The sequence below is a fragment of the Myotis myotis genome, unplaced genomic scaffold, assembly GCF_014108235.1.
Source record: "Myotis myotis isolate mMyoMyo1 unplaced genomic scaffold, mMyoMyo1.p scaffold_m19_p_2, whole genome shotgun sequence".
Classification (NCBI taxonomy): Eukaryota; Metazoa; Chordata; class Mammalia; order Chiroptera; family Vespertilionidae; genus Myotis; species Myotis myotis.
In genome coordinates this window covers 5,019,904-5,043,530 of record NW_023416324.1, presented here as the reverse complement: position 1 = coordinate 5,043,530, position 23,627 = coordinate 5,019,904, and the positions used below count along the sequence as shown (strand labels likewise).

The 23,627-nt window shown below is 48.3% G+C and overlaps 1 protein-coding gene across 4 annotated transcripts; it reads left to right on the top strand.

Annotated features, from left to right (window-relative positions):
- The first annotated feature begins 1,802 nt into the window (after positions 1–1,802).
- EXOSC10 (exosome component 10) lies at positions 1,803–22,179 on the top strand. 4 transcript variants are annotated; one of them, XM_036350426.1, is made up of 25 exons: positions 1,829–1,939; positions 4,300–4,436; positions 5,221–5,344; positions 6,348–6,452; positions 6,996–7,161; positions 7,317–7,431; positions 8,749–8,824; positions 9,044–9,154; positions 9,356–9,499; positions 10,008–10,198; positions 11,326–11,482; positions 11,748–11,896; positions 12,078–12,128; positions 12,749–12,860; positions 14,202–14,252; positions 14,405–14,483; positions 14,572–14,681; positions 16,367–16,462; positions 16,737–16,811; positions 17,959–18,046; positions 18,969–19,042; positions 19,544–19,715; positions 20,680–20,741; positions 21,168–21,244; positions 22,043–22,179. In XM_036350426.1, exons 1-25 carry the CDS (start codon positions 1,829–1,831, stop codon positions 22,071–22,073), a joined length of 2,664 nt encoding a protein of 887 aa, XP_036206319.1. In that variant the 3' UTR covers positions 22,074–22,179. The 4 variants fall into 4 exon arrangements, with proteins under 4 accessions (XP_036206318.1, XP_036206319.1, XP_036206320.1 ...); XM_036350425.1 differs by lacking the exon at positions 21,168–21,244 and having other exon boundaries at positions 1,803–1,939; XM_036350427.1 differs by lacking the exons at positions 18,969–19,042; positions 20,680–20,741; positions 21,168–21,244; positions 22,043–22,179 and having other exon boundaries at positions 19,544–19,710.
- The last annotated feature ends 1,448 nt before the right edge of the window (positions 22,180–23,627 follow it).

Genomic DNA, 23,627 nt, shown 5'->3' with positions numbered 1-23,627 from the left:
CCCATAAGGTCGTTTTGAGGATGAAATAACCCATGCAAAGCATGCAGTGCAGCTTGACACATGGCGTTAGATTGAACCATATGAAATAAATGCTAAAAAAGATTGTTAAAATGAACTAGACTAGGCCTTTGTCCTGCCAGGGTACACACTGGGGGGAAGGGGTGGGGGAGGACAGTGAAAAACAAGTATCCTGTTAATAGGATATTCTGAATAATGGTTACAGCTAACATTTAATGAACACTCACTAGGCCAAATGAATTGTATTAAGGGTGTCCCAGCCCTAGCCTTGGAAAGCGGATACACTCACAGAGCTTCCCAAATCTATCTCCTGAGGTCCTCATAGTGCCTCCCTCAAAACAAGAGCTCCCCCACTTGGCAAATGCTCTGGGCTCCCACTGTGCCTAGGCCAGTGGCTCCCGAAGGATAGATGGGGCGGAACATGTGACTGGAGGAGTTGGAGGCATTGGGGGTAGCATATAGATAGATGCCCTGTCCAGTGCTTTGCCTACAGGAGCAGGAGAAATGAGACAGTGACTGGAAGGAGGTGTGGGGTGCCGGAAGCCGGTCCACCCTTGCTGCTTGACACAGTCCCTACAGGGAAGAAACATCTGCACAGCATATGTTTCAAGGGACCTGGCGTATATGGCATACTGTTCTTAATATGTTTGCTCCCCCGCTTAGCGCCATGTGTTTGAACCAAGGTCACCTCCCCGAGAAAGGTTGTTTCTCCAGGTGGGGATTTTTCCCTGGAGTTAGGGATTAACAGGACTAAGGAAGGGAATAAATCAGTAAAACCCCTTAACTAAGTGCCAGACAGGTAGTTAATCACCTTAACTATGAACAATCATGCTTAAACTACATAATCTTTACTTAGGATAATCTCCTTCAGTTACTTCCTTGTAGCTTAACGGAACAGTAGAGTAGTGACCTTGGAATGGAGATAACAAACATCCTAACCTTTGGAATAGAATGGATAGGATTAAAATCAAATGGTATAAATACAGATGTAACAGGAAAATAAAGAACCTGGCTAGAACACCTGGCTGGAGAACCTGGCTAGAGAACCTGGCTAGACTGCTGATCAATTGAACGCTGTCTCTGTGTCATTCCTTCTACGCGGACTGTCCACACCTTTGGGAACCCCTGGACCTGTTGGGGCTGGACCCCAAGAGTGGGGCAGAGTGTTGTTTTTTGTTTTGCCTCTTTTGTCCAGAGAGATGCCAGCAGAGGAGTAGGCTGTTAGAATGAACCAGTAACCAGGAAGCAGCTGATGCAGAGAGGAGGGAACTGCAGGAGCCAAGATCCAGAGCGTGAAGGGGTGATGGGGGCATGAACCAGCTCTTGGAAGGAGCTGGCTTTAAATATGAGGATCGCCCTGGCTGGCTTGCTCAGTGGTTGTGTCCACTGAGGGTTGGATCCCTGGTCAAGGGCCCATACCTGGGTTGCAGGTTCCATCCCGGGACCCAATACGGGCACATGTGGGAGGCGACCAATCCATGTGTCTGTCTCACATCGATGTTTCTCTCTCTCCCTGTCCCACCCTCCCTTTCACTCTCTAGAGAGCAATGGGAAAATCCTCGGGTGAGGATAAAAAAACAATAAATATGAGGATAATTGGGTCCTGCGGGTCTCACGCTCAATCACTGGGTTGTGGGGATGATAAAATATGAGGGTAGAGAAAAATGTAAAGTTCACTTCGTGGAGAGAGCACGGCAGGGATGACAACCCCAACGCACACGCTCCAACACCGGCCCCTTTGCACATGCGCGGTGCGCCAGGTCGCGTCGGCCGAGTCACTCTCGCGAGAAGAGCCGCGCAGGCATTAAACATGGCGCCTCCCAGTCCCGCGGAGCCTAAGGCCCCAGCCCCGTCGAGTGCGGCCAAGTCCGAGGAAGAGATGGTGCTGCCGGGATTTCCGGACGCAGACAGTTTCGTGAAGGTGAGTCCGCGGGGCCTCGGGCAGGGGGCGGGGGAGCACGGGAGCCGCCGCGGCCGGTCGGGGGTAGGCCTGGGCCCTCTCGGCGGCCGCCCTCCCGCCGCGCGCACCTCCGCGGAGCCGGGCGCCGGGCACAGTCCCTCCCTAAACCTGCCGGGGATGGGGTCTCACGCGGGCCACCGAGGGTCGCCCCGCTTCCCGGAACCCTCGTTCTCCCAGGAGAGCCCTCCCCACAGGGGTGAGGGCTTCCTGTCACCCCGATGTCCCAGCCCTCGGGACCTCGCCCCGCCCCCGCCGGAGCCACCCGCCCAACTCTGCGGAGGGCTCGGCTGCCTGATGTTCCCCACACCGGCCGGCGCCCCTCCTGCCCGGGGATGGCACCTCTCCCTCCCCTGGGCTCCAGTCCTACACAGTCCCCAAGCCTGGGCTGACTGTCACCTGTTACAGTGGCCCCCGAGCCTTCCTCTCTGGGGACCATGGGACCTGGACCACTGCCTTATGGAAGGAACACGGAGAGGGTTCATTTACATCATTTGTGCAGTGCTGCTCAGCTAGGAGCCGACATAAAAAAACTAGGCTTAAACGCCTCGTGCATAGCTCTTACAAAATGGAGCTAAAACAATGTGTAAGTTAGCCCTACAAATTCCCCACAATTCCACCTACGTTATGTCCACTTTATTATTAGCAGAAGCTATGATTAACTCAGTTATTTGGCTTTGAATAAGTTTCTGGACCTCTCTCTAGCCATGGTCCTGATTGGGGGCGTTCATGCTCACCAGCTGAGCAGCCGCGTGCCCCACCATAAGCCCAGCTCCCACTTCCTTCCTCTTTTTTAAAAAATATATTTTTATTGATTTTAGAGAGGAAGGGAGAGGGAGAGGGAGATGGAAACATCAATGATGAGAGAGAATCATGGATCAGCCGCCTCCTGAACGCCCTTTACTGGGGAATCGAGCCCACAACCCGGGCGTGTGCCCTTGACCGGAATCCAACCCAGGACCCTTCAGTCCACAGGTCGATGCTCTATCCACTGAGCCAAACCAGCTAGGGTTCTCTTTTCTTTCTTGGGAAACATCTATTTCACAACTCACAGTGAAGTCATTTGCATTATCTATGATAGCAATGTCAGGTTTCTCCTCTCGTTATCACACAATTAAAATAGAGGACTGGTTGGCACAAACTGAACCATAAACGGAAGTCCAGTTGTGGGCAGTAGCCGTTATCAATTGGTCATCCAAAAGTTTTAGACTGTGCTTATACTGGTTTTAAATGCCTGCCCAAATGAAAACACAAAATTAAATTCCTGTAAAAAACTCATGGCCCTAACCGGTTTGGCTCAGTGGATAGAGCGTCGGCCTGCGGACTCAAGGGTCCCAGGTTCGATTCCAGTCAAGGGCATGTACCTTGGTTGCGGGCACATCCCCAGTAGGGGGTGTGCAGGAGGCAGCTGATCGATGTTTCTCTCTCATCAATGTTTCTAACTCGCTATCCCTCTCCCTACCTCTCGGTAAAAAATCAATAAAATATATTTTTAAAAAAACATAACTCATGGATCTGAGTTTGAGTAGTAATGGTAATGATCCTAAGTGATTTTAATGAGTTTTTGTAATCCTCTCAACAGCTTATGGGGTAGGCACTTTTGTGATGCCTCTTTTTCAAAGGAGGAAACTAAGGTCCAAATAAATGAAATAACTTAAGATCGCAGTTAGTAGGTAGCAGAGTCAAGATTCAAACCCAGGCCGTTTTGAATACTAGCATATTATATATGTACTAGAGGCCCAGTGCACGAAATTTGTGCATGGGTAGAGTCCCTAGCGGCTGCCGGCCACCAGCTGGGGCCTTCCTTCGTTCTGTGCCGCCCCCTGGTGGTCAGCGCACATCATAGCGAATGATGGAACTCCCGGTTGGTCAAACTCCCGAGGGGACACTTTGCATATTAGGCATATATATATGTAGATTTGTTCTTTTATTCCCCACTCTTCCAAGAATGTAAGCTCCAGAACCTGGCTTTGTGCTCACCATTGTATCCTGAGAGCCTGGGGTAAAATCGACAACAAATGAATATTTGTGAGATTGTATGTCTTCCTCATCTAGCACAGGTGGGGAACGTCCAGCTTGCAGGCACTATAAGGCCCGCGGAATCATTTGGTCTGGCCCTGCCAAGGCATTAATAGAGAGTTAATTAAATGTTTAACCAAATAGAGCAGGTTAATTTTTAAGTTGGTCATTTCGTGTGGCCCGCGGATGATGTTATACGTACCCAAAAGGCCCTTGGCAGGAGAAAGTTTCCCACCCCTGCTCTAGCACAATGTGTCATGTATAGTAGATGTTTAAAACATGCTTGTTTTTCTGGTTTTTGGCAGTTTGCTCTTGGGTCAGTAGTGGCCGTCACCAAGGCATCTGGGGGCCTACCACAGTTTGGCGATGAGTATGATTTTTACCGAAGTTTTCCTGGCTTCCAGGTATTTTGTGAAACACAGGGAGACAGGTTGCTTCAATGGTAAGTACTAAATACAGTTGTTGTTTTTTATGTTTAAAGAAATGAATATAGTTTTCTGAAATGTGTGTGGGTTTTATTTACCATAATTTCCTGTGTTATAAAAAGCTATGAAGTGTAAAAATGAAACACTGGATTTTTATTTTATATAGGACTTGGAAGCCTGGATTCAAGATCCTTTCACACAAGTTGCAGAGTCACGAGATTTAGCTTTCTGATAAGGTTTTAGGACAGACAGTACACAAACACTGGTCTAGCTGTTGCATGACAGATTTAGAAAATGTTTTAGATTTTATGTTGAAACGACGACTGCAGAATACATTATTTACATTGTATTATACATTTTTTAGAATTCAAAGGCAGCTTTGAGGTAATTTCTTCTACCCCTTCAATTAGCAGGTGAGTCTTAGCGAGATATAGCGAATTTCCCAAGGCTACACAATGTTGTTTTTGTTTTATTTTTAGGAAGGGAGAGAAAGAAACATCTATGTGAGAGCAGAATTCAATCAGCTGCCTCCTCCATGGCCCCTACACGGGATTAAGCCCACAACCTGGGCATGTGCCCTGACCAGGAATCGAACCAGCAACCTTTCAGTGCATTGGACGATGCCCAACCAACTGAGCCACACTGGCCAGGGCCACACAATGTTTTTAATAAGAGTGCAAGTTTTATTAGTTCAATCATAAAGTATTAGAAATAGTCTGAGCCAAGCCTTTCAAGCTTTCTCCAAGTTTGTAAAGAAATGAATAAAAGTATACAAACTAATCTTGGTTTTCTTGTCCTTAGCATGAGCAAGGTAATGCAGTACCATGGATGTCGAAGCAACATTAAGGATCGAAGTAAAGTGACTGAGTTGGAGGACAAGTTTGATTTACTAGTTGATACCAATGATGTTATTCTGGAAAGAGTGGTGAGTATTGCACCTTACTCTTAAGATAACTAACAAATGAAGAGCTTTTGTATTATCAGAAAATGAAAAAAAAACAAGCACCTTAGGAAATGAAAAGAAAGTTTAGCACTTCTTGCCTATAACATTTCTTTTGTCTTATAGTTGGCTCCCCCCCACCCCATCCCAAAAAAATATCGCAATTGTTTTCAAGTATATCACTTAAAATTTCACTGCCCAGTGGAACCCTATTTTTAAAGTGCCTTCTTATAAACCTACTTTCCAGATTTGCAAATCTTGTTTGTATTGTAAGAGAAGAGGTCTCTGGATGCAAAGCCCAACCAAAACTTGGTCTGTTTTTACTGTTATTCACAATCTGCTAAACACTCTGACTCACATGATTGGAAGGGTATGTGGATCGTTTGATCTAGCTTACCGCCTTTACACAGAACTCTACAGCAGAATATTATTTACAGAAACACACAGAGATTATCCAAAACAAATCTAGCCCTGTGAAGGTGCTGCAGATATTTAAATCAGACTCTCCTGTCCTCTGAAATCCTCTCTTCCATAGCCTGAGTGCCCACAGGTATTTCCATGGTTTCTCGTATCTTCTGATTTCATGTCCTGCCATGCTACCATCGGTCACCTGGGTGCACTTCTATTAGTGGTGCCCCAGCTAATACTCCGCATCTGCTTCTATAGTACAAAGTAGGTCAGGACACTCTTCATCCTCATTGCAAATACTGACCTTCTGTGTTTAATAGTTGCAGTCTAGGGTCTTTTTAATTATTTTGGTGGGCCACGTCACTATTAAATCAGGTTTGAAGTTTCAGCCCAATTCAGAACTGTAAAGAGAGTTGAACAAGGGTGGGGAGTGGCTGATTTCTGCCCTGTCTTTGAGCAGAGAATGCTTTAATTGCTCTTATATGTGTATATTATCTGAATATAGTTCTTAAACTTTTAGATAATTAACTCTGTTAACCTTGAAAAGAAGATACTGAGCTAATATCTCTTCTACTCTTAGGGTATTTTACTGGATGAAGCATCAGGTGTGAATAAGAATCAACAGCCTGTCCTCCCCACAGGACTACAGGTCCCCAAAACAATCGTATCCAGCTGGAACCGTAAGGTGAGGCTTCTCTCACATTCCCTACAGCACCTAATGTCAGCTTTGGCCCATTCTGGTTTGCATTTTTGTTCTAATTTGTTGGATGCAGCCCTGACCGGTTTGGCTCAGTGGATAGAGCGTCGGCCTGCGGACTCAAGGGTCCCAGGTTCGATTCCCGTCAAGGGCATGTACCTTGGTTGCGGGCACATCCCCAGTTGGGGGTGTGTGCAGGAGGCAGCTGATCGATGTTTCTCTCTCGTCGATGTTTCTAACTCTCTATCCCTCTCCCTTCCTCTCTGTAAAAAATCAATAAAATATATTTAAAAAATAATAATAATTTGTTGGATGCAGAAGTGACCACTGCCTAACTCATTCTCATAAACAGATATACCTTTATTCCACTCTCTTCTTTACTTTGCACACCACCCCCTCCAGTGTCACACACACATACTTTTTCCCCCCACACATTCTTAAATGAATGACTCTTGGAAGGCATAAGTTGGAATTTATTCTTCTAATTCATTGAGTTGCTGTGTTATAAAGTCTTGTATTCGTTGATCATAGGCAGGAGAATATAGCAAAAAAACAAAATCTGAAACTTTCCGGCTGCTTCATGCGAAAAACATCATCCGACCTCAGCTTAAATTCCGAGAGAAGATTGACAATTCCAACACTCCATTTCGTCCTAAAATCTTCATCAAGCCCAATGCCCAGAAACCCCTCCCTCAGGGTAAGTAGTGCACACTCTGCCTAACAAACCTAATAAAGGGAAAAGGTCTCCCTCCCACCGTCCTTTCCTCAAAGGGAGCCAGTAACCCTCCACACCAGACAGGATGTCAATGTGTCTGCCCCTTTGTGATGTGCTTGCCACTGCTTGGTCCCCAGCACTCTCCAGAGAAAGGCGGGCGTGCCCACAGGACCGCCCTGAGGACTTGGATGTCCCCGCTGCCCTGGCAGATTTCATCCATCAGCAGAGAGCGCAGCAAGCGGAGCAGGACACGTGAGTGTTTGCCTCTCTGAGCTTCATGCCACGTTTGCATTGTTGTGTTTGATTGAACTTATTGGGGAGACACTGGTTAATAAAATGCAGGTTTCATCTGTACATTGCACTTCTGTACCACATTTTCTTATGTCAGATGTATTTTTGGGCCACATTTTCACTCGCTTTACTTTTGTAAAATGTCTAAATGAGCACAGAGAATTTTTCACCTTATCTCCTGTTTGTGTTTGCGGAGGGCCTGCACAGCACCGTCCTCTGTGGCCTTCCGTGCAGTCCTAAGAGGTGGCAGTGCTCCCCTCGCCATTGTAAGGATGTGAAAACAGAGTTAGAGATGCTGACTTTGCACAGAACTTGAACCCAAGTTTTCTTAAATTGTTCTTTCTCTATACCGTTCCGCTTTTCTTGTTAGGTGGGGGAAAACAGTAAGCTAAGGTTCACTAATGAATTAAGGAAAAGGCATTTTTCACTGGCAGAATAAGCATTCTGGAAGCCCTCTGCTTAAAACAGACAAAAGGACTTCGTCCTCAGAATAAAGAAAGAGGTGATGAAAACGGTGTTAGTGTTGGTCTTTTTCTCACATAGCCAGGCTGTCTGAGCACTCCTTCAGCCCCAGCTGTCCATTGTGAGGCCACAGGTTAATGCTAAAGAAACAAAGGTAATGAAGGCGGCCCTGCCCTCAAGGAGCCCAGAGATTCGGGATTTTCATACAATAGATGATGGAGGAACAGAAAAAAGACATCATTTGATGCACAACCATATTTTCCCCACCCTCTCTCACTTCACAGCTTTGTTATTCCAAACCACAAGGAATTAGATACTTCACATTTTTGTATCATCCATAACACCGACCATACAGTCCTTTGCAAATAAGTGCTCAGATCTTTATAATAGATTTAATTGTCCTACTTTAAGGACAAGCGAGTATCATCTGAATTTTTTTCTTATGCACTTCAATTATCATTGAAATAATGGTGCTTTTGCCCAGCCAGTGTGACTCAGTGGTTGAGCATCGACCTATGAGCCAAGAAGTCTCTGATTCCTTTCCCGGTCAGGGTGCATTCCCGGGTTGTGGGTTCAGTCCCCAGTAGGGGGCAGGCAGGAGGCAACTGATTGATGTTTCTATCTCTCTCTCCTTGCTCACTCTCCTTTCCTCTCTCTCTAAAAAACAATTAAAAACATGTTTTAAAAGGAGAAATAATGATGCTTTTTATATAGAGAAAATATTTTCACGATGGTCTTTTTTTTCATTTGTTTTTACAAATTGGAGTAAAAATGGAATTAGTAAAAAAAGATTTTTTGTTTGTTTTATTTACTCAGGTTTGCACACCCTTATCAATACGAACTAGATCACTTCACTCCACCGGATTCAGTCCTTCAAAAGCCACAACCCCAGGTTAGCCCCCAACTTACTTTATGGCTGGTTGGTATCTGAGTAGCCCAGGAAGAACCAAACAGCGAGATTAGCTGATATGATTTTGACTTTCCCTAAATATCTGTAAAATAGTAGGTTATGACTTTGTATCATTTATTGAACTCTTAATTCATTGTGCACTTTAGTGAAGGATGATTCTTAACATTCCTCTCCTTTTCTGCCTGGACTTTTGTGACGCAGTTATATAGGCCTGTGGGAGAGACACCCTGCCATTTTGTATCTTCCCTGGATGAACTAGTGGAACTCAACGAGAAGCTCCTGAAATGTCAAGAATTTGCCATAGACTTGGAGGTAACTTGTAAATGACTTGGAGTGAAATTTTTACATTTTCTGTGAGTTCATCTTGAGAAATATAAAATTAATACTAATTTAAATCTGTGCTTTGGTAAAAAGTAATTAATCCTACAACTTGTTTCATAACTGTTCAAAATCAGTATTGGGACGCCTAGTAAAATCCGTTTTTCCTGTTCTTCCTTCTTTCCGCGTGTTTAGCACCATTCTTACAGGAGCTTCCTGGGGCTGACCTGCCTCATGCAGATTTCCACCCGGACCGAAGACTTCATTGTGGACACCCTGGAGCTGCGAAGTGACATGTACATTCTCAACGAGAGCCTCACAGACCCAGCTATTGTCAAGGTCAGCCAGCCTTTTTCAGTCCTGCCTGTAAGCGCAAGACTTAAGTGCTTTTCAGTTTACTGTTTTATTATTTCAACATAGGCCCAATAACATTGAGAGAAATCGTTGTAATTTCCTGCACTAGGGTACCACACACTAAACTGCTTTTGTTTCTGAACTTTTGTTAGAACAGCTAAGACTTAGCTCATTACCACCCAGAAAAATGTTAAATCATTTTAATGACTACGGCAATGAGCCTGTGCCATCAAGATTGTTTGAACTTAATGACTACCCTTGAAGCAAGCAGAGCCGCTTCTTTAGAATCATTGGCTGTTAGCACACTTTTAAGAGTGTGCAATTAGGAGTGTAGAAGGCTGGGGCCCAAATTAAAAGAAGCATTGAGAACGCAACCCATCTTAATCTTCCTTCTGGCTTCTAATTCCAGTGTTCTGATAACCTGGAGGCAGAGTTCACTTGAGAGCACAGGGGCCTTCACGCAGGTGCTGCATGGCTCTGGTCTTGTTTGCAGGTCTTCCATGGTGCTGATTCAGACATAGAATGGCTGCAGAAGGACTTCGGGCTGTACGTCGTGAACATGTTTGATACCCATCAGGCAGCGCGCCTTCTTAACCTGGGCAGGCATTCACTCGACCATCTGCTGAAACACTACTGCAATGTGGAATCAAACAAGCAGTACCAGCTGGCTGATTGGAGAATACGGTCAGTTTGCTCCTGACAAGGAGATATGGGTGCAGAAGAAAGTGGGTGGTCATTAACCTCATCCATGGAGACCTGTGTTCAGCCTATAACACTGTTTGAGGCTTGAGCTGAGCTGTTTCCATTGGCATAAGTGAAACTGGAGTTGTGGAGTTGTGGAGGGCTGTGGTACACTGTGCTCCATGGAAGGTGGTTGAAAGAGATGTGCCATGTCAGCATTCGTCATGACATCTCATTTGAAACACATCTCCCTAGTGGGATGGCTGTATATGTGTGTGAGATGATCTCCCATAGGCATGACAGTTCTAAGGCACGTGGTTGAGCCTGGCTAGGTTGCTCAGCTGGTTAGAGCATTATCCCGATAGGCCAAGGTTTTGGGTTCAATCCCAGGTCAGGTTACATGCAAGAATCAGCCAGTGTATGCATGCATAAGTGAAACAACAAATCGATGTTTCTTCCTTCCTCTCTAAAATCAATTTAAAAATAATAATAAATCAATAAGTGAAATTTTAAAAAATAAAGTTATCCTTACAATAATAAGTGTTTACTATAGGATAGGGTTGTGATGGCGTCCTGCCACATTTTTTGGAATTCTTGCTCAACTTGATCCTTTTCAGACGACTAGCTTTCTCCATAAGTTTGCAGGGCTGTTGTATGAAGAAGCCACTAAACTTTTCTCCAATTCTGCATGTCAGAATTTATAAAGAGAATCTAAAGTCTGAATAGAAGGTGAAAATTGACAAAATCTAAAAGCCACTCCCTGCTAGTTAACCCTTGCCATGTGCCACCCACCAAGCTAAGAACTGTAGGGATGTTGTCCTGTGTGATCCTCACCGTAGCTGCGAGGGGCCTTTCCATTTTATAGGTCTGGAAAGTGAGCTCAGAGAGCTTAGGTGACATCCAAGCTCAGATATCTGGAGCTAAGACTCAAACTCAGGTGACAAAGTCCTTATTTCCACATCATTGTCTTGCCGCCCTTTCTACCCGGCTGTGAAACAGTGGCCTGCCGTCAGCTGTGAAAGAATCTTTGACAGCAAGGGGGGCCAAGCGAGTCAGCGCCTACAGAGTAGACACACTGAAGTGCGGCTGCTGAGGGAAGTTAGTGAAAGCGTCCTCTGTCGCTGTTCTAGGCCTCTGCCCGAGGAAATGCTCAACTACGCCCGAGATGACACCCATTACTTGCTTTACATCTATGATAAAATGCGGTTGGAACTGTGGGAGCGAGGCAACGGCCAGCCCGTCCAGTTGCAGGTGGTGTGGCAGCGCAGCAGGGATATCTGCCTCAAGGTAAAGCCACCCGCACACAAACCCGGACTTTCTTCCTTCCTGATGAGGTCCCAGGTCTTTCCTTGCTCTTTACGTTTATGATGAGAGCCAAACGTTTGAAGAGCCCAGGGCACAATTTTTTTTAAATCTTTATTGTTGAAAATATTAAATATGTCCCCTTTTTTCCCCCCGAGTGACCCCTAGCTGCCCCACCCCGCCGCCCCCACCCCAGGCTTTCACCACCAGGGCACAATTTTGGTCATGAATATCCTGTAACATTTTGCAGAAATTCATCAAACCTATCTTCACGGATGAGTCCTACCTTGAACTATATAGGAAGCAAAAGAAGCACCTCAACACGCAGCAGCTGACAGCCTTCCAGCTGCTGTTTGCCTGGAGGGACAAGACCGCTCGGAGGGAAGATGAAAGTTACGGGTAAGGGACTAGGGATTCTTTTAACATTTCTCGTAGACTGAGCAGATCTGGTAACAAGGAAATAATGGACTTTTTCTCCTTTTGCCATGAAAGCTGGTTACATTTTCCCCTGGGTTATAGCATTTACTGGAACTTGCTGGCTGAACTTAATGTAATCCGCCCATTGTGTGTTTTGTTCCAGATACGTCCTGCCAAACCACATGATGCTAAAGATAGCCGAAGAGCTGCCTAAGTGAGTCTGAGAACCGATGAACATGTTCCCACTTTCTCAGCAGAGAAATGTGGTCCTTCAAAAGCAAGCTTCTGTGATGTAGTCCCTCAAGGCTGACTCAGAGATTGGCCTTGAAGGAAGTGCTCAAGTCCAGGAATATAGAGCTTCTGCCCTCGGGCTGCCATTCAGGAACTGAAACTCCTGAACTGGAACGTTTCAGTGGTTATGCCGTATGTTGAGTCCTGTGGAAGCCTCTGAGCCTGTGGCATCGGCATCCCCTTTCAAGGGATTCTCTCCAGACTAAGGCATCTCGTGACTTTAAATGTCTTATGATGCTAATTGAAGTATAAGCACAGAATCTAAATCCATAATCTTCTGTTCATCCCGTTGTGGAACTGCAGATCAACAGGGCTGTGGTCCTTCTCTCTGCTTTCCCGGAGAGCAGGCGCAGGCTGTGTGAGGACCTGTGCCAAGCTGGTGCTGCAGAGTGTGGGAAGCGGCTAGCCCCGCTGCCCTGCCATCACTGTTTTCTTAGTCTCCCTCTGCCTTAGCGCCCTGGCCCTACCTGATCATTGCTCTTGTCCGGAAGCCTTTGAGAGCTGTCTTCCTAAGTAGTGAGTTGCATGTGTTCTTGTCTTCAGGGAACCTCAGGGCATCATAGCTTGCTGCAACCCTGTACCCCCTCTCGTACGGCAGCAAATCAACGAGATGCATCTTTTAATCCAGCAAGCTCGGGACATGCCCCTGCTCAAGGTAAGAAGCCTTTCTGCAGAAGGTTCCCCAGTCCACAGCCTGTTCTGTCTGTCAGCGCCTTGCTCCTTGTAGTCTCCTACATAAAAGATCTCTCCACTCTAAAAAGCAAGGGAATAACAGGGCTTATGAAACCCAGTGCGAGTGTCTTCTTTATGATAGTCATAGCTAACGCGTATCCTTCTAGGGGCCTTATTTCTGATGCCGAACAACTAATGTCTAGTGCAGGGGTGGGCAAACTTTTTGACTCGAGGGCCACAGTGGGTTCTTAAACTGGACCGGAGGGCCGGAACCAAAGCATGGATGGAGTGTTGGTGTGAACTAATATAAATTCAAAGTAAACATCATTACATAAAAGGGTACGGTCTTTTTTTTTTAGTTTTATTCATTTCAAACAGGCCGGACCCGGCCCGGGGGCCGTAGTTTGCCCACGGCTGATCTAGTGACTGGGCTGGTTACCTATTCGGAGGCAGTTAGCCTCATGAATGAAATGGAGGAGGCTCTCTGGTGAGGGAGCTCAGATGTGAGAGGTGGTGCCCTGAGGAGGGTGGTGGTCACAGAAATGGAAAGGAGAGGGCAGGTGCAAGAAGCACCGTCAGAAGAAAAGCTGATGGTGAAACAGCTGTGTTCCTCTGAGCACCGCGCTAAGTCCTGCCGAGGTGCACTCTGAGTGGCAGGTGGATTGGGAGATGATGGAAGTGGCGTCAAAGATGGCTCACTCCAAACATGAAGCCCAGGGGACGAGGACGCTAGGAGAATGGGGGCTCCGAAAGAGCTGCTGTGTGTGCGTGTGCTGCTCAGGTGCGGTGCAGTGTGTGTGCTTCTGTGAGGTGATACACGGTCAAGTAGGTTTGCATGTTTGATGTGTGTTGTGTTGGGACAGTTTTTAACGTGTTGCCTCAGTAGCATTATCAATATGTGCTAAGTCAGTTGTTTGTAAGTTTTTGGAAGATTATTGATTCAGGAAGACTTAGAATCAGCTCCCTGGAGGTGAAAAGGAGACCCTGAAGATAAACACACTTGCAGTCTTCATGTTAAAATGTCTCAGCTCCACAGTTCGTCCACGTAAAGAGAGGAGCCTGGTGACTAGAGAAGAATTTTCTCAGGCTCTTTGGAAACCTACACTGTGCCTGGTCATGATAAAGGGCCCTATACCTTCATCCTACAGATCATGGCGGAGCACTCAGCAATGACAGTGCCAGGCACTGGGATGGATGAAGGGCTGCAGGCAATCTCAGCTTTTGAAAAACACAGTCTAGTGAAGGGACACAGTCTGCCGAGGAACAAATGTATGTGGCATCGAGTTCAGCAGCTTTCCTAATTCTCTCTGTTTCTCCTGTGTAGTCTGAAGTAGCGGCTGGAGTGAAGAAGAGTGGACCACTGCCCAATCCTGAGGTACAGTGACATGTCTGCTATCTCGTCCCCTGGGAAGATAGTGGTCCAAGCCACTGCAAAATAACCATCTGCCAGGCCGGCGCCTCGCACTGGCGGGAGGCCTGCGTGCTGGCAGGCGTTTCATTGCACCTGTTGGTTTCTTTTTGATGCAGAGGTTGGAGAACGTTCTCTTTGGACCTCACGACTGCTCCCACGCCCCTTCAGATGGCTATCCTGTCACCCCAGCCAACGGTAAGGTCGAGGGCTCTGGAGTCTGGAGAGGCTGGGAAGCGGGTACACAACCCCATAGGCTCTGACCCTGCTGCCTCTGTCCCTCCAGGGCCTGTGCCAGTGCAGAAACAGGCCAGCCTCTTCCCTGCCGGAAGAGAGGACAAGGCCCCGCTGGACTCCAAATGCCTTATCGCTACCGCTGTCATCACATTATTCAACGTGAGTCACACAGCACTGCCAGCGAGGTGATGCAGACCCACAGAAACGCCCTGGGTTCTTATGCCCAGAGGGTTGCTTCCACCTCTGAAATTAATGCCAAAACTAAGACCCAGGAGCAGTGGGGATAGGCATGGAGGCAGATCATGAGGTGGTTTGCTCTCTGGACAGGGGGTCCGTGAGAGGTGGGTAGAGGATTCTCCGTGAGTGAGCTCTGTGTGAAGAAAGTCGCGAGGAAGGATTGGCCTCTTGATGCCCACTGCTGCCTGGGAGATGAGAGGGCGTGGGCCAGTGATGCCCAGCAGGACTGTTTCCACTCTGCCACCCGATTCCCGGGAGGGAGGAGGGAGCTCTGATGAACGGCAGAGTGTCCAGCGCGGACCTCCCTGACCAGTACCAGCCCACCCGGGTGTGTGGGAGAGAGAGAAAACTTTGACACGCTTTCCTACACTGAGGCTCCTTAGACATAGTGAGGAGCGGGGTACGCAGCACCAGTAAGTGGGGTGAAGTTCGTTTCCCGTTCCAGAAAGAGGCTGAGTAACGGTAGTAGTGACTGTTCAGTCTGCAGACAGCATGGCCAACCCGGGCCAGGCCGTGCTCCTGGAATGTACGTTGGGTTGTGACAGCTTATCCCAATCTGTCCTGCCCAGCAGGCTCTTGTTTCTGCCAGGGACTTGACTACAGGTTCTTTGCAAAAGGAGGTTCAAGGTGCATTTGTTGGTCAGGATGGGTGATCCCTGGAATAACCAGGGATAAGAGGCTAAGACTAAATACTGCAGGCAGCTGATGTGGTAGAAGAGAAACTTAATTTCTAAAAAGAAAGAGCCAAGAAAGAGAAGCATAGTACAGGCTACTTAAATAGAGATACATATTAAGCTTAACATATGTTCAGATGACAAAAGGCTGCTGGTTCAGCGGGTTTCAGGGTCCCAGTTCACAGCCATGCCGTCACACTGGAATGCTGGGCCAAAGCCAGGAGGGGAAATGCTGCCCGCAGAGCGTACTGCCTGGGAGCTGGCTTTCTGTTCACTTGATGACATAACATTTAGATCAGGTCTTGCTTCAGTAATTCATGAGGAAAGAAGTCTGGAAGCTTTAGCTGACCACAGAGTTAATGAACCGTCAAGGTGACGAGGCAGCCCACAATGTGAGCGTGCCCTGTGGGCTGTGGGAACATGGAGGTGCCCACTCGGGCTGAAGGAGGCTGTGCTCTCCCTGTGCTTTGAGTGGCAGGGACTAACTACAGAGTAAGCAACAGGTTCGCACACGTTTTATGAACACACTTGGAAGCAGCAATCTGCTGCCTAATGTCATTGATTACTCATAAAGGTGTATAATTATAAGTCTCAGGTAAGTGTCGGGTTACGATCTGAAGTTCTAGAGCAGACAGACCTGGGTTCCCACCCCTGTCCTGCCTGTTAGCTCTGAGGCTCTGGAAGACTCACCTCCCCAAGCCTCAGTTTCCTCATCTGGAAGGTGGTGAGGAAAGCACCGCCTCCCTCACAGGTTGTAGGCACAGTGCTTTACTGACTATGTTAGACGCTCCACAGTGTGCTGTCACAGGCTAGTGTAGTGGCTCATACGTGGGAGGGGCTCGCAGACATTAGCCATTGCTATTCTCTTGCTTCCATCTTAATGTCACAGAATGATTCCGGTTGTAAGTGACTGTTTTCTGTCTGTTCCTGCAGGAACCGAGTGCTGAAGAACATGGAAAGGCTCCATTAACAGTCGCGCAGAAGAAAGCCCAGAACATAATGGAGTCCTTTGAAAACCCATTCAGGATGGTAAGTGATACAGGTGCAGGATGTGTCGGTCTGGAAAGGAAGAGAGGGTGCAGGGGGTGGGCTGTCCCCAGTGTCCTGGTGGGGAGTCGAGGTCTCCTGACACGAAGCCAGCAGGAATACCTCATTTGAGTACCAGTGAACTAAGGCCATGTTGACGCTTGGAGCGGAGGCCTCCTGAGATGAAACCGACCAGAAATCCCCTCTGGGTACCCTGAAGCCTGGGTCCAGCTTCCATTTTTCACAGCATTTAACGTGATTGTTTCCATTTCTCCAGTTTCTGCCTTCGATAGAACACCATGCTCACATTTCTCAGGCAGCAAAGTTTGACCCATCATCAAAAATCTATGAAGTAAGTGGATTTGTCATCCTTTCTAAGACTGACTTTCTAAGAAAGGGAGACTCCTTAATTATAAGAACCAAGTTTCTGTTTTAAACAAACCCAACTGCAAACCCCCTGAAAATGAATGTGAAAACCCTTCTTATACAAGCGTTTCTCCAGAGAGAGGGCCAGGCCTTTAATCTGGTTCTCAGGAGCTTTTGGGAAAACCCTTTAAGAAACAGGTCTTTGGGGGAGGGTTTTGGCTTGTTTTTATTTTTTTGTGCCTTTTTTAAATTGAGGTTTAATTTCTATGTAGTAAAGTGCATAGATATTAAATGTACAGCTTTATGCATTTTTATGTGTGAATATTAATTTAAGGCTCTTAAAGGTGACAGCTTAAATTTTAAAACACTCTGTTTTATATTGTTTGGTTTGTTTTTAACAGCATTATGAATAAGAATAAGAAAACACCTTCCCTGGATCCCCATGAGATGTTCCTGGGAGCCAGCGTGTTAATTGTTAAAAGCCTTCTTCCTCCCTGCAGGAAGTGCCTGCTCTGATCAGATGGGTGGCCTGGCTCCCTCTGCTCACCAGCACCGCCCGAGAATCAGGCCAAAACCCTGATGGGCCTCAGCCCTGTCGCTGGTTGTTAGCTTGTTGTTTTTAGAAATGGGGAGTCAGGCGGAGGTTTTGCCTTCTCTCCTCTTTCCCCCACTGGGTGTGGCACACTCCACAACCATCCATCCCTTACTGTGCTTACATCTCCCACCACCTAGATGTGCTCTGAGGCCACAGGTAAATGTGCTGTCACAGAGGAGCACGCAGGCTTGCAGAAGTCCTGCCTGAGTTCCAGCTCCCCATTTACTAACCGTGTGTGTCCCTTCGGACAGGTTACTTAGCTTCTCTGAGCCTGTTGTTCCCAGGATTGTGGAAGGGATTGAATGATGATATGAAAGCATCTGGCCCAGTGCCTGGAACAGTTGTACCTTGTCCTTCTTAATAAGTATTATAAATAAAGCCAGCATGAGATTTTATTTTTTGTGTCATCAGATTTGGAATTTATGACTTAGAATGTGTGTAGTGACTAGGCTAGCATGCCCTGCATCGCCTCATTAAAAAAATAAAGCATTCCTAGGTGACTGAGTTTTGGAGTTTTTTTGTTCTGTTTTCATTATAGATCAGCAACCGTTGGAAGCTGGCAAGCCAGGTACAGGTACAAAAAGAATCTAAAGAAACTGCCAAGAAGAAGGCAGCTGAGCAAACAGGTAGCATTCACTTCCTTGTAAACTCAGCCACTCAGGTGTTTGTTAGAGTAGCCCCGGTGCATCATTCTGTTACTCAGTCATTCGACAAAGTGCCAGACACAGCAGTGAGCAGGACAGACCCCGCCGCTGCCGCATGGAGCGTGCCTTCTACTGGGACAGTGGACAATAAGCCCCTCAGTGTATGTTCTGTCAGATGGCAGTAGGCATTACGCAGAGAGAGAGGTAGGAGGTGCCGGGTGGTGAGGTGGAGGGGACTCGGCAGAGAGGCAGGGGGTGAGGACATAGCACTCCAGGTGAGCTGGGCGGCCTCGGAGGGCTGGGAGCAGAGGCATGCCAAGAGCTGACTATGCTTTGGAAAGGGCGCTCTGGCTGCTGTGTAGGGACCAGAGGGTAGAGGGCGGGGGCGGGAGCCCAGTGAGGAGACGTGGCGGTCATCCAGGTGAGGGGGTGCTGGCTGGGAGGATGGCGGCAGAGGAGGGGGTGGAAGTTGTCAGAATGGAGGTTCCTGTGGTAGAGCCGACAGCACTTGGTGATGAGTCGGATGTGGGGGGTGAGGGAAAGGAAGGCGCTGTGAGTGCAAGAGGGTTTTGTCCTGAGCAGCCAGAAAGGTGGGGTCTCCATCGAGAGGAGGGAGCCCGTTTGATGCCGAAGAGGTTTTGGTTGTGGTCCTTGACATGCTGTGGTTGAGAGTCCTATTGGCGTCCTCAGAGATGTCAAGTAGGCCGTGGTGTTGGGTGTGGGTTCTTGGGAGAGGACCGGGGCGGGGTGGTCATCACCCTGTCGGAGTGAGAACCATGGCCCCCTGCAGAGGCTGAGCAGCAGGGAGGGTGCCCCCCACTGGTGACCCGTGGACGGGGCAGGCAGGTGGGGATGGCGCCCTGGCCTGAGTCAGCAGCTCCATAGACAGTTCTCTCTCTTGCAGCTGCCCGGAACCAGGCCACCGAGGAGTACCAGGCGGCGGCGGAGCAGGCCGTGTCTGTCCGGCTGCAGGCGGCCGTACGTGCTGGCTTTTCTGCTGGGTCTTTGTGCCCCTGGTCACTGTCAGGATTTTCCTCAAATATCAGGAGGACTTGCCTCTGCTGCGAATTAAATGCTCTTGTCCTTCCAGTTCATTTTGGCTTGCAAGTAGTGCCTGCCTCTTGTCCCCTCAAAAAAGTTTATTTGTAATGCCTCTGGGGTGGTTTCTTCCACTGGCTTGAATAGATAGGCCATCCCACCCGGCCAGCCGTAGGCAGGAACTGAAGCCAGCAGTGTTCTCTGCCCCCGTAAATACTCCTCCTCACCTCAGAGTGCCCGGGAGGCTTGGCCCTGGCCTTTCTTAAATGGCCCGTGTTGTCTCTGCTCAGACTCTCGTGCCCACACCCCTCTCACCGTCACTGCTCAGTCTCACCGCTTGGTAGGCACCCGAAGCCCTAGGAGTGTGCTCACAGCAGAGGCCGCGGGGTTGCCTCCTCATGTACCTCCATCTTCCCCCCTGTGGATGTGTTCGACCTACAGCTAGAAAACGCCGCCATGAAGAGAGAGCGAGCAGCAAGTGACCCAGGGACCACAGAACAGAAACAGGAGAAGAAACGACTCAAAGTTTCCAAGAAGCCAAAAGACCCAGATGCACCAGAAAAAGATTTTACCCCTTATGACTACAGCAAGTCGGACTTCAAGGCTTTTGCTGGTGAGGCCAGATCTGCTACTCTGTTGGGTGTCTGTCCAGGTCAGAGGAAGGGCAGCTGTAGAGTAAAGAAAGCGGGACTCAGTCACAAACAGCCCTGCCCAAGACATGCACCGCCCAGACTTAGGAGAGCAGTGCAGAGAAACAGCAGTGACGGGGAGAAACCCATCACCGGCCGCTGGAGTGGTTTAGCAAGAAGGCATCCATTCTGAGTGTCTGCGCCCTTCCTCACCGCAGCTTGTGTCCAAAAACAGTTTCTCACAGACACACACGCAATAAAGATCTTGTTTGTGGGAAAAACCCGATGCCCATGATGCGAAGCTCTGGTTGGTGCCTTAGCCTGTGAGAGCCCATCTACTGTGCAGGCTGCAGGTGGCATTCCTGACCATCAGCCTCCTTGCCACTGTGTCCCTTTGGAGAGCGAGAAGGCTGGGCAGGGTGGTCGCCTCGGCCCAAGTTACGGACACTGGCACCATCCCGCACACAGACCCGAGCGGGTCTCCTTGAGGTAAAGTGGCCGGTGCTTTAGCACCCGCCTGGCCCCTGAGGACAGGCCTGTGAGCGCGTGGCCGGCCGCTGCCCTTCGCTCCTGAGGGCCCGGCATGAATTTACATCAGCCACAGTCCCTCCTCACAGAGCAGCGGTTCTCAGCCTGGGGGCCGTGACCCTTTGGGGGTCGAACAACCCTTTCACAGGGGCCACCCAAGACCATCGGGAAACACATATATAATTACATATTGTTTTTGTGATTAATCACTATGCTTTCATTATGTTCAATTTGTAACCATGAAATTGGGGTCACCACAACATGAGGAACTGTATTAAAGGGCCGCGGCATTAGAAAGGTTTACAACCACTGTCATAAAGGGTAGCAACTGACAGCTAACACTTCCAGTGATAGCGCCCAGCCCAGCAGTGAGCCTGTCGTGTGTGTGAACTCACTCACATGATCACTCTTACCTTTCAGGAAGCAGCAAACCCAAACCTTCTTCCCAGTTTGATCCAAATAAGCAGACCCCGTCTGGCAAGGTAAGAAATACACTTGGGATTTCTAGCGAGTGTGGGGTGCTTATTTTTTTACCGCTTCTATGGCTGGGAAGACAGGTCCATCCAGGAACCTCTTGCATATCTTTCCCCTCACCTCATTTCTTCCCAGGCACAGACAATACACACCAGTGATTCCAGCAGTTAAAAAAAAAGATTTCTTTTTTAAGAGACTATAAAGGCTGGTGTATGGTTTTAAAGGTGTTTTTCTGTGTTTGCTACCATGGGAATGACAGCTGCAGGCCAGAAGCACTCCTGGTGCCGGCACAAGCCTGTATTTGCCCGTGTGAGTGTTGGTGCCAGGCAGAGCCAAATGGGGCTGAGAGTTTGGCATGTGGAGCATGAGGCCCGGGAGGAGCCCCCCAGTTCCTTTAATAGCTCATCTTGTCTTTGTGCTTCTTACTGTTTCAGAAATGTCCTGCAGCCAAAAAACTTAAACAGTCCATGGGAAACAAAAGCATGTCCTTTCCGACTGGAAAGTCAGACAGGTATGTAGTGAGCTCAGAGGGCTGGACGGGAGGATGCTCAGCCTCTCAGGACCACGTCCCTCCTCTGAGTCTGGGAAAACGGCGATGGGCAGAGGGGAAGTGATCGTGGGAGGCCACGGGTCAGTCTCAGCCGTCCCAGGGCCCACATGCCAGTCCTCAGCTCTCTCCACCCGTTACCAGTTTCCCAGTCACCTCAGAGCAAACGGGCTTGAAGTTTCCCTAGATGAGCCTGTTTCAGAGGCATGAAAACAACACACACACCCCCAGATGTTGAGTATTTACGTCCTAATCCTTAGAGCAGCCCTGAGATCAAAGGACGCAGGGCAGGGTGGGGAACCGCTTCTCTGCCGAGGGCCATTTGGATATTTGTACATCCTTCGAGGGCCATACAAATCATCAATTTAAAAATTAGCTTGTATTTAGTCAGACATTTAATTAACTCGCCCCTAATGCCTTGGCAAGGCCAGACCAAATGATTTCGTGTGGCCTGTGGACCGGACGTTCCCCACCTCTGCCCTAGGGTGTGCGTGATGAAGGAGGAACCTGCCTTTAGATCTTGGTCAGCTCAGCCAACCCTGTTGGGCCTCAGAGCACTGCCCCAGCCCACACACGGCGGAGGGGGGGGGGGGGGGGGGGGGAGCAGGGGGGAGTTGCTGCCCTGCTCCATTCTCCAGGATGCCAAACAAGCTATTCTCCCTCAGTTCTGCAGCATTAGTGCGCGCAGCATTTTATGAATCAGCTGAGAACAAACATCCGTCAAACTGAAAGAAGTAACTTGTTTTCATGCTGTCTCTGCAGGGGTTTCAGGCACAATTGGCCAAAGAGATAGTGTTGGAAGAGAACCTTGGGACCCCGCAGTGGATGGAAGCACCAAATGGTGGTGCTGGTTTTGTACAGACTCATTTTTAAACCATTAAAAATAATTCTTACTGGAAGGAAACTGGTTCCTGGCTTTTCCTTTGCTGCCACCACAGCACTGGCAGGAGAGGGCAGATCCCATCCTGTTCAGATCCACACGTTCAGCTGTCCGTGGGTAAGTATGGCCTTGGGGGCTACTGTGATTTCCGGAGAAATCCCGAATGCCCCCAAAGAGGAATGAACGAGGAGACTCTCCCCTGACTTGGCAAAGGGCGACATCCACAGGCAGGGAGCGCCATACTCAGCTGGCTCCACGTCAGGAAGGTCCAGGGGCCGCTTTCCTCCCTTCTCACGCCTCCAGGTAAGGTGAAGGAGGCCAGGCCGTACGAATGCAGTGGGAGGAGGAGCCGGCAGGCGAGTTGGAGCCAACAGGGCCCGGGAGGGCCTGTCCTTCCCTCTTCCTTTCTGTCGTCTGTTTGTTTGTTTTTAACTTTGTTTATTGCCAATTATAAAATCATAACATGTTCATTATAGGAAATGAGGAAAACAAAAAAGGAAAAATAATTAAATCATCTATAATCCTGCCACATGGAGAGAACTTTTAACATTTCGATATAAAGGCTTTTTACTATGTGTAAATATACTAAATATATAAACTTGGATTTCTGTATCGACTGGGGTTTTTTACCTTTAAGGTCTTATTATAGAATGGATTTTAGCTAACCCCCATTTTCAACGTATAGCTTTCCATTTCTGTACTTTTTAAATGATACTGCATGGAACTTGTATATGTTTGTGATCCAGTCTCCAGTTATTTCTTTCAAACATTATTTGATTTTCGTCCTGAGCTGGGCAATTAAATTTTAAAAACCACACAGAATAATACCTTTTTCCCCCTCACAAATATTGAAACAAGGAACCTGTTTTGGAACTTTTTTCCACAAATTATCCAGAAGGCTGGCTGCCGTGCCCTGTGGGCTTCCGGGCCAAATCAGACATCGCTCTGCCCTAGAGAGTGGCCCATGGAGCAGGCCAGCCTGTCCCAGGGTGAGCTGGCACTCCAGTGGTTGGAACTGATAGAAAAGCCGGGCTATCAGGGGCTTAGCAAAATAGATGTTTCCTTCTCCTTCTCTTCTGTCAATACAGTCAGTCCAGAGCTAGTGTGGCAACTGGCAGCCCTGAGACTCTGGCTCCCATCTTGTTGCTTGAACACAGGCCTTCCACCTCATGGCCAAGTAAGAGTCCTAGCTCCATCCACTGCATCCTCATTCCAGTCAGCTGGAAGGAAGGGAGGAGCTAGCACCCAGCCTCCCTTTGAAAGGATACTGCCCATGTCCACTTCCCACGGCCACAACTTAGTCGCATGTCCACAACACAGGATACTGGGAAGTCATTTCAGTGCCCACATGCCCCGCTAAAAAGCCAGAATTGGCCCAGCTGGTGTTGAGTGTTGACCCATGAACCAAGAGGTCACAGTTCGATTCCCCGTCAGGGCACATGCCCTTTAGTGGGCTCGGTCCTCAAT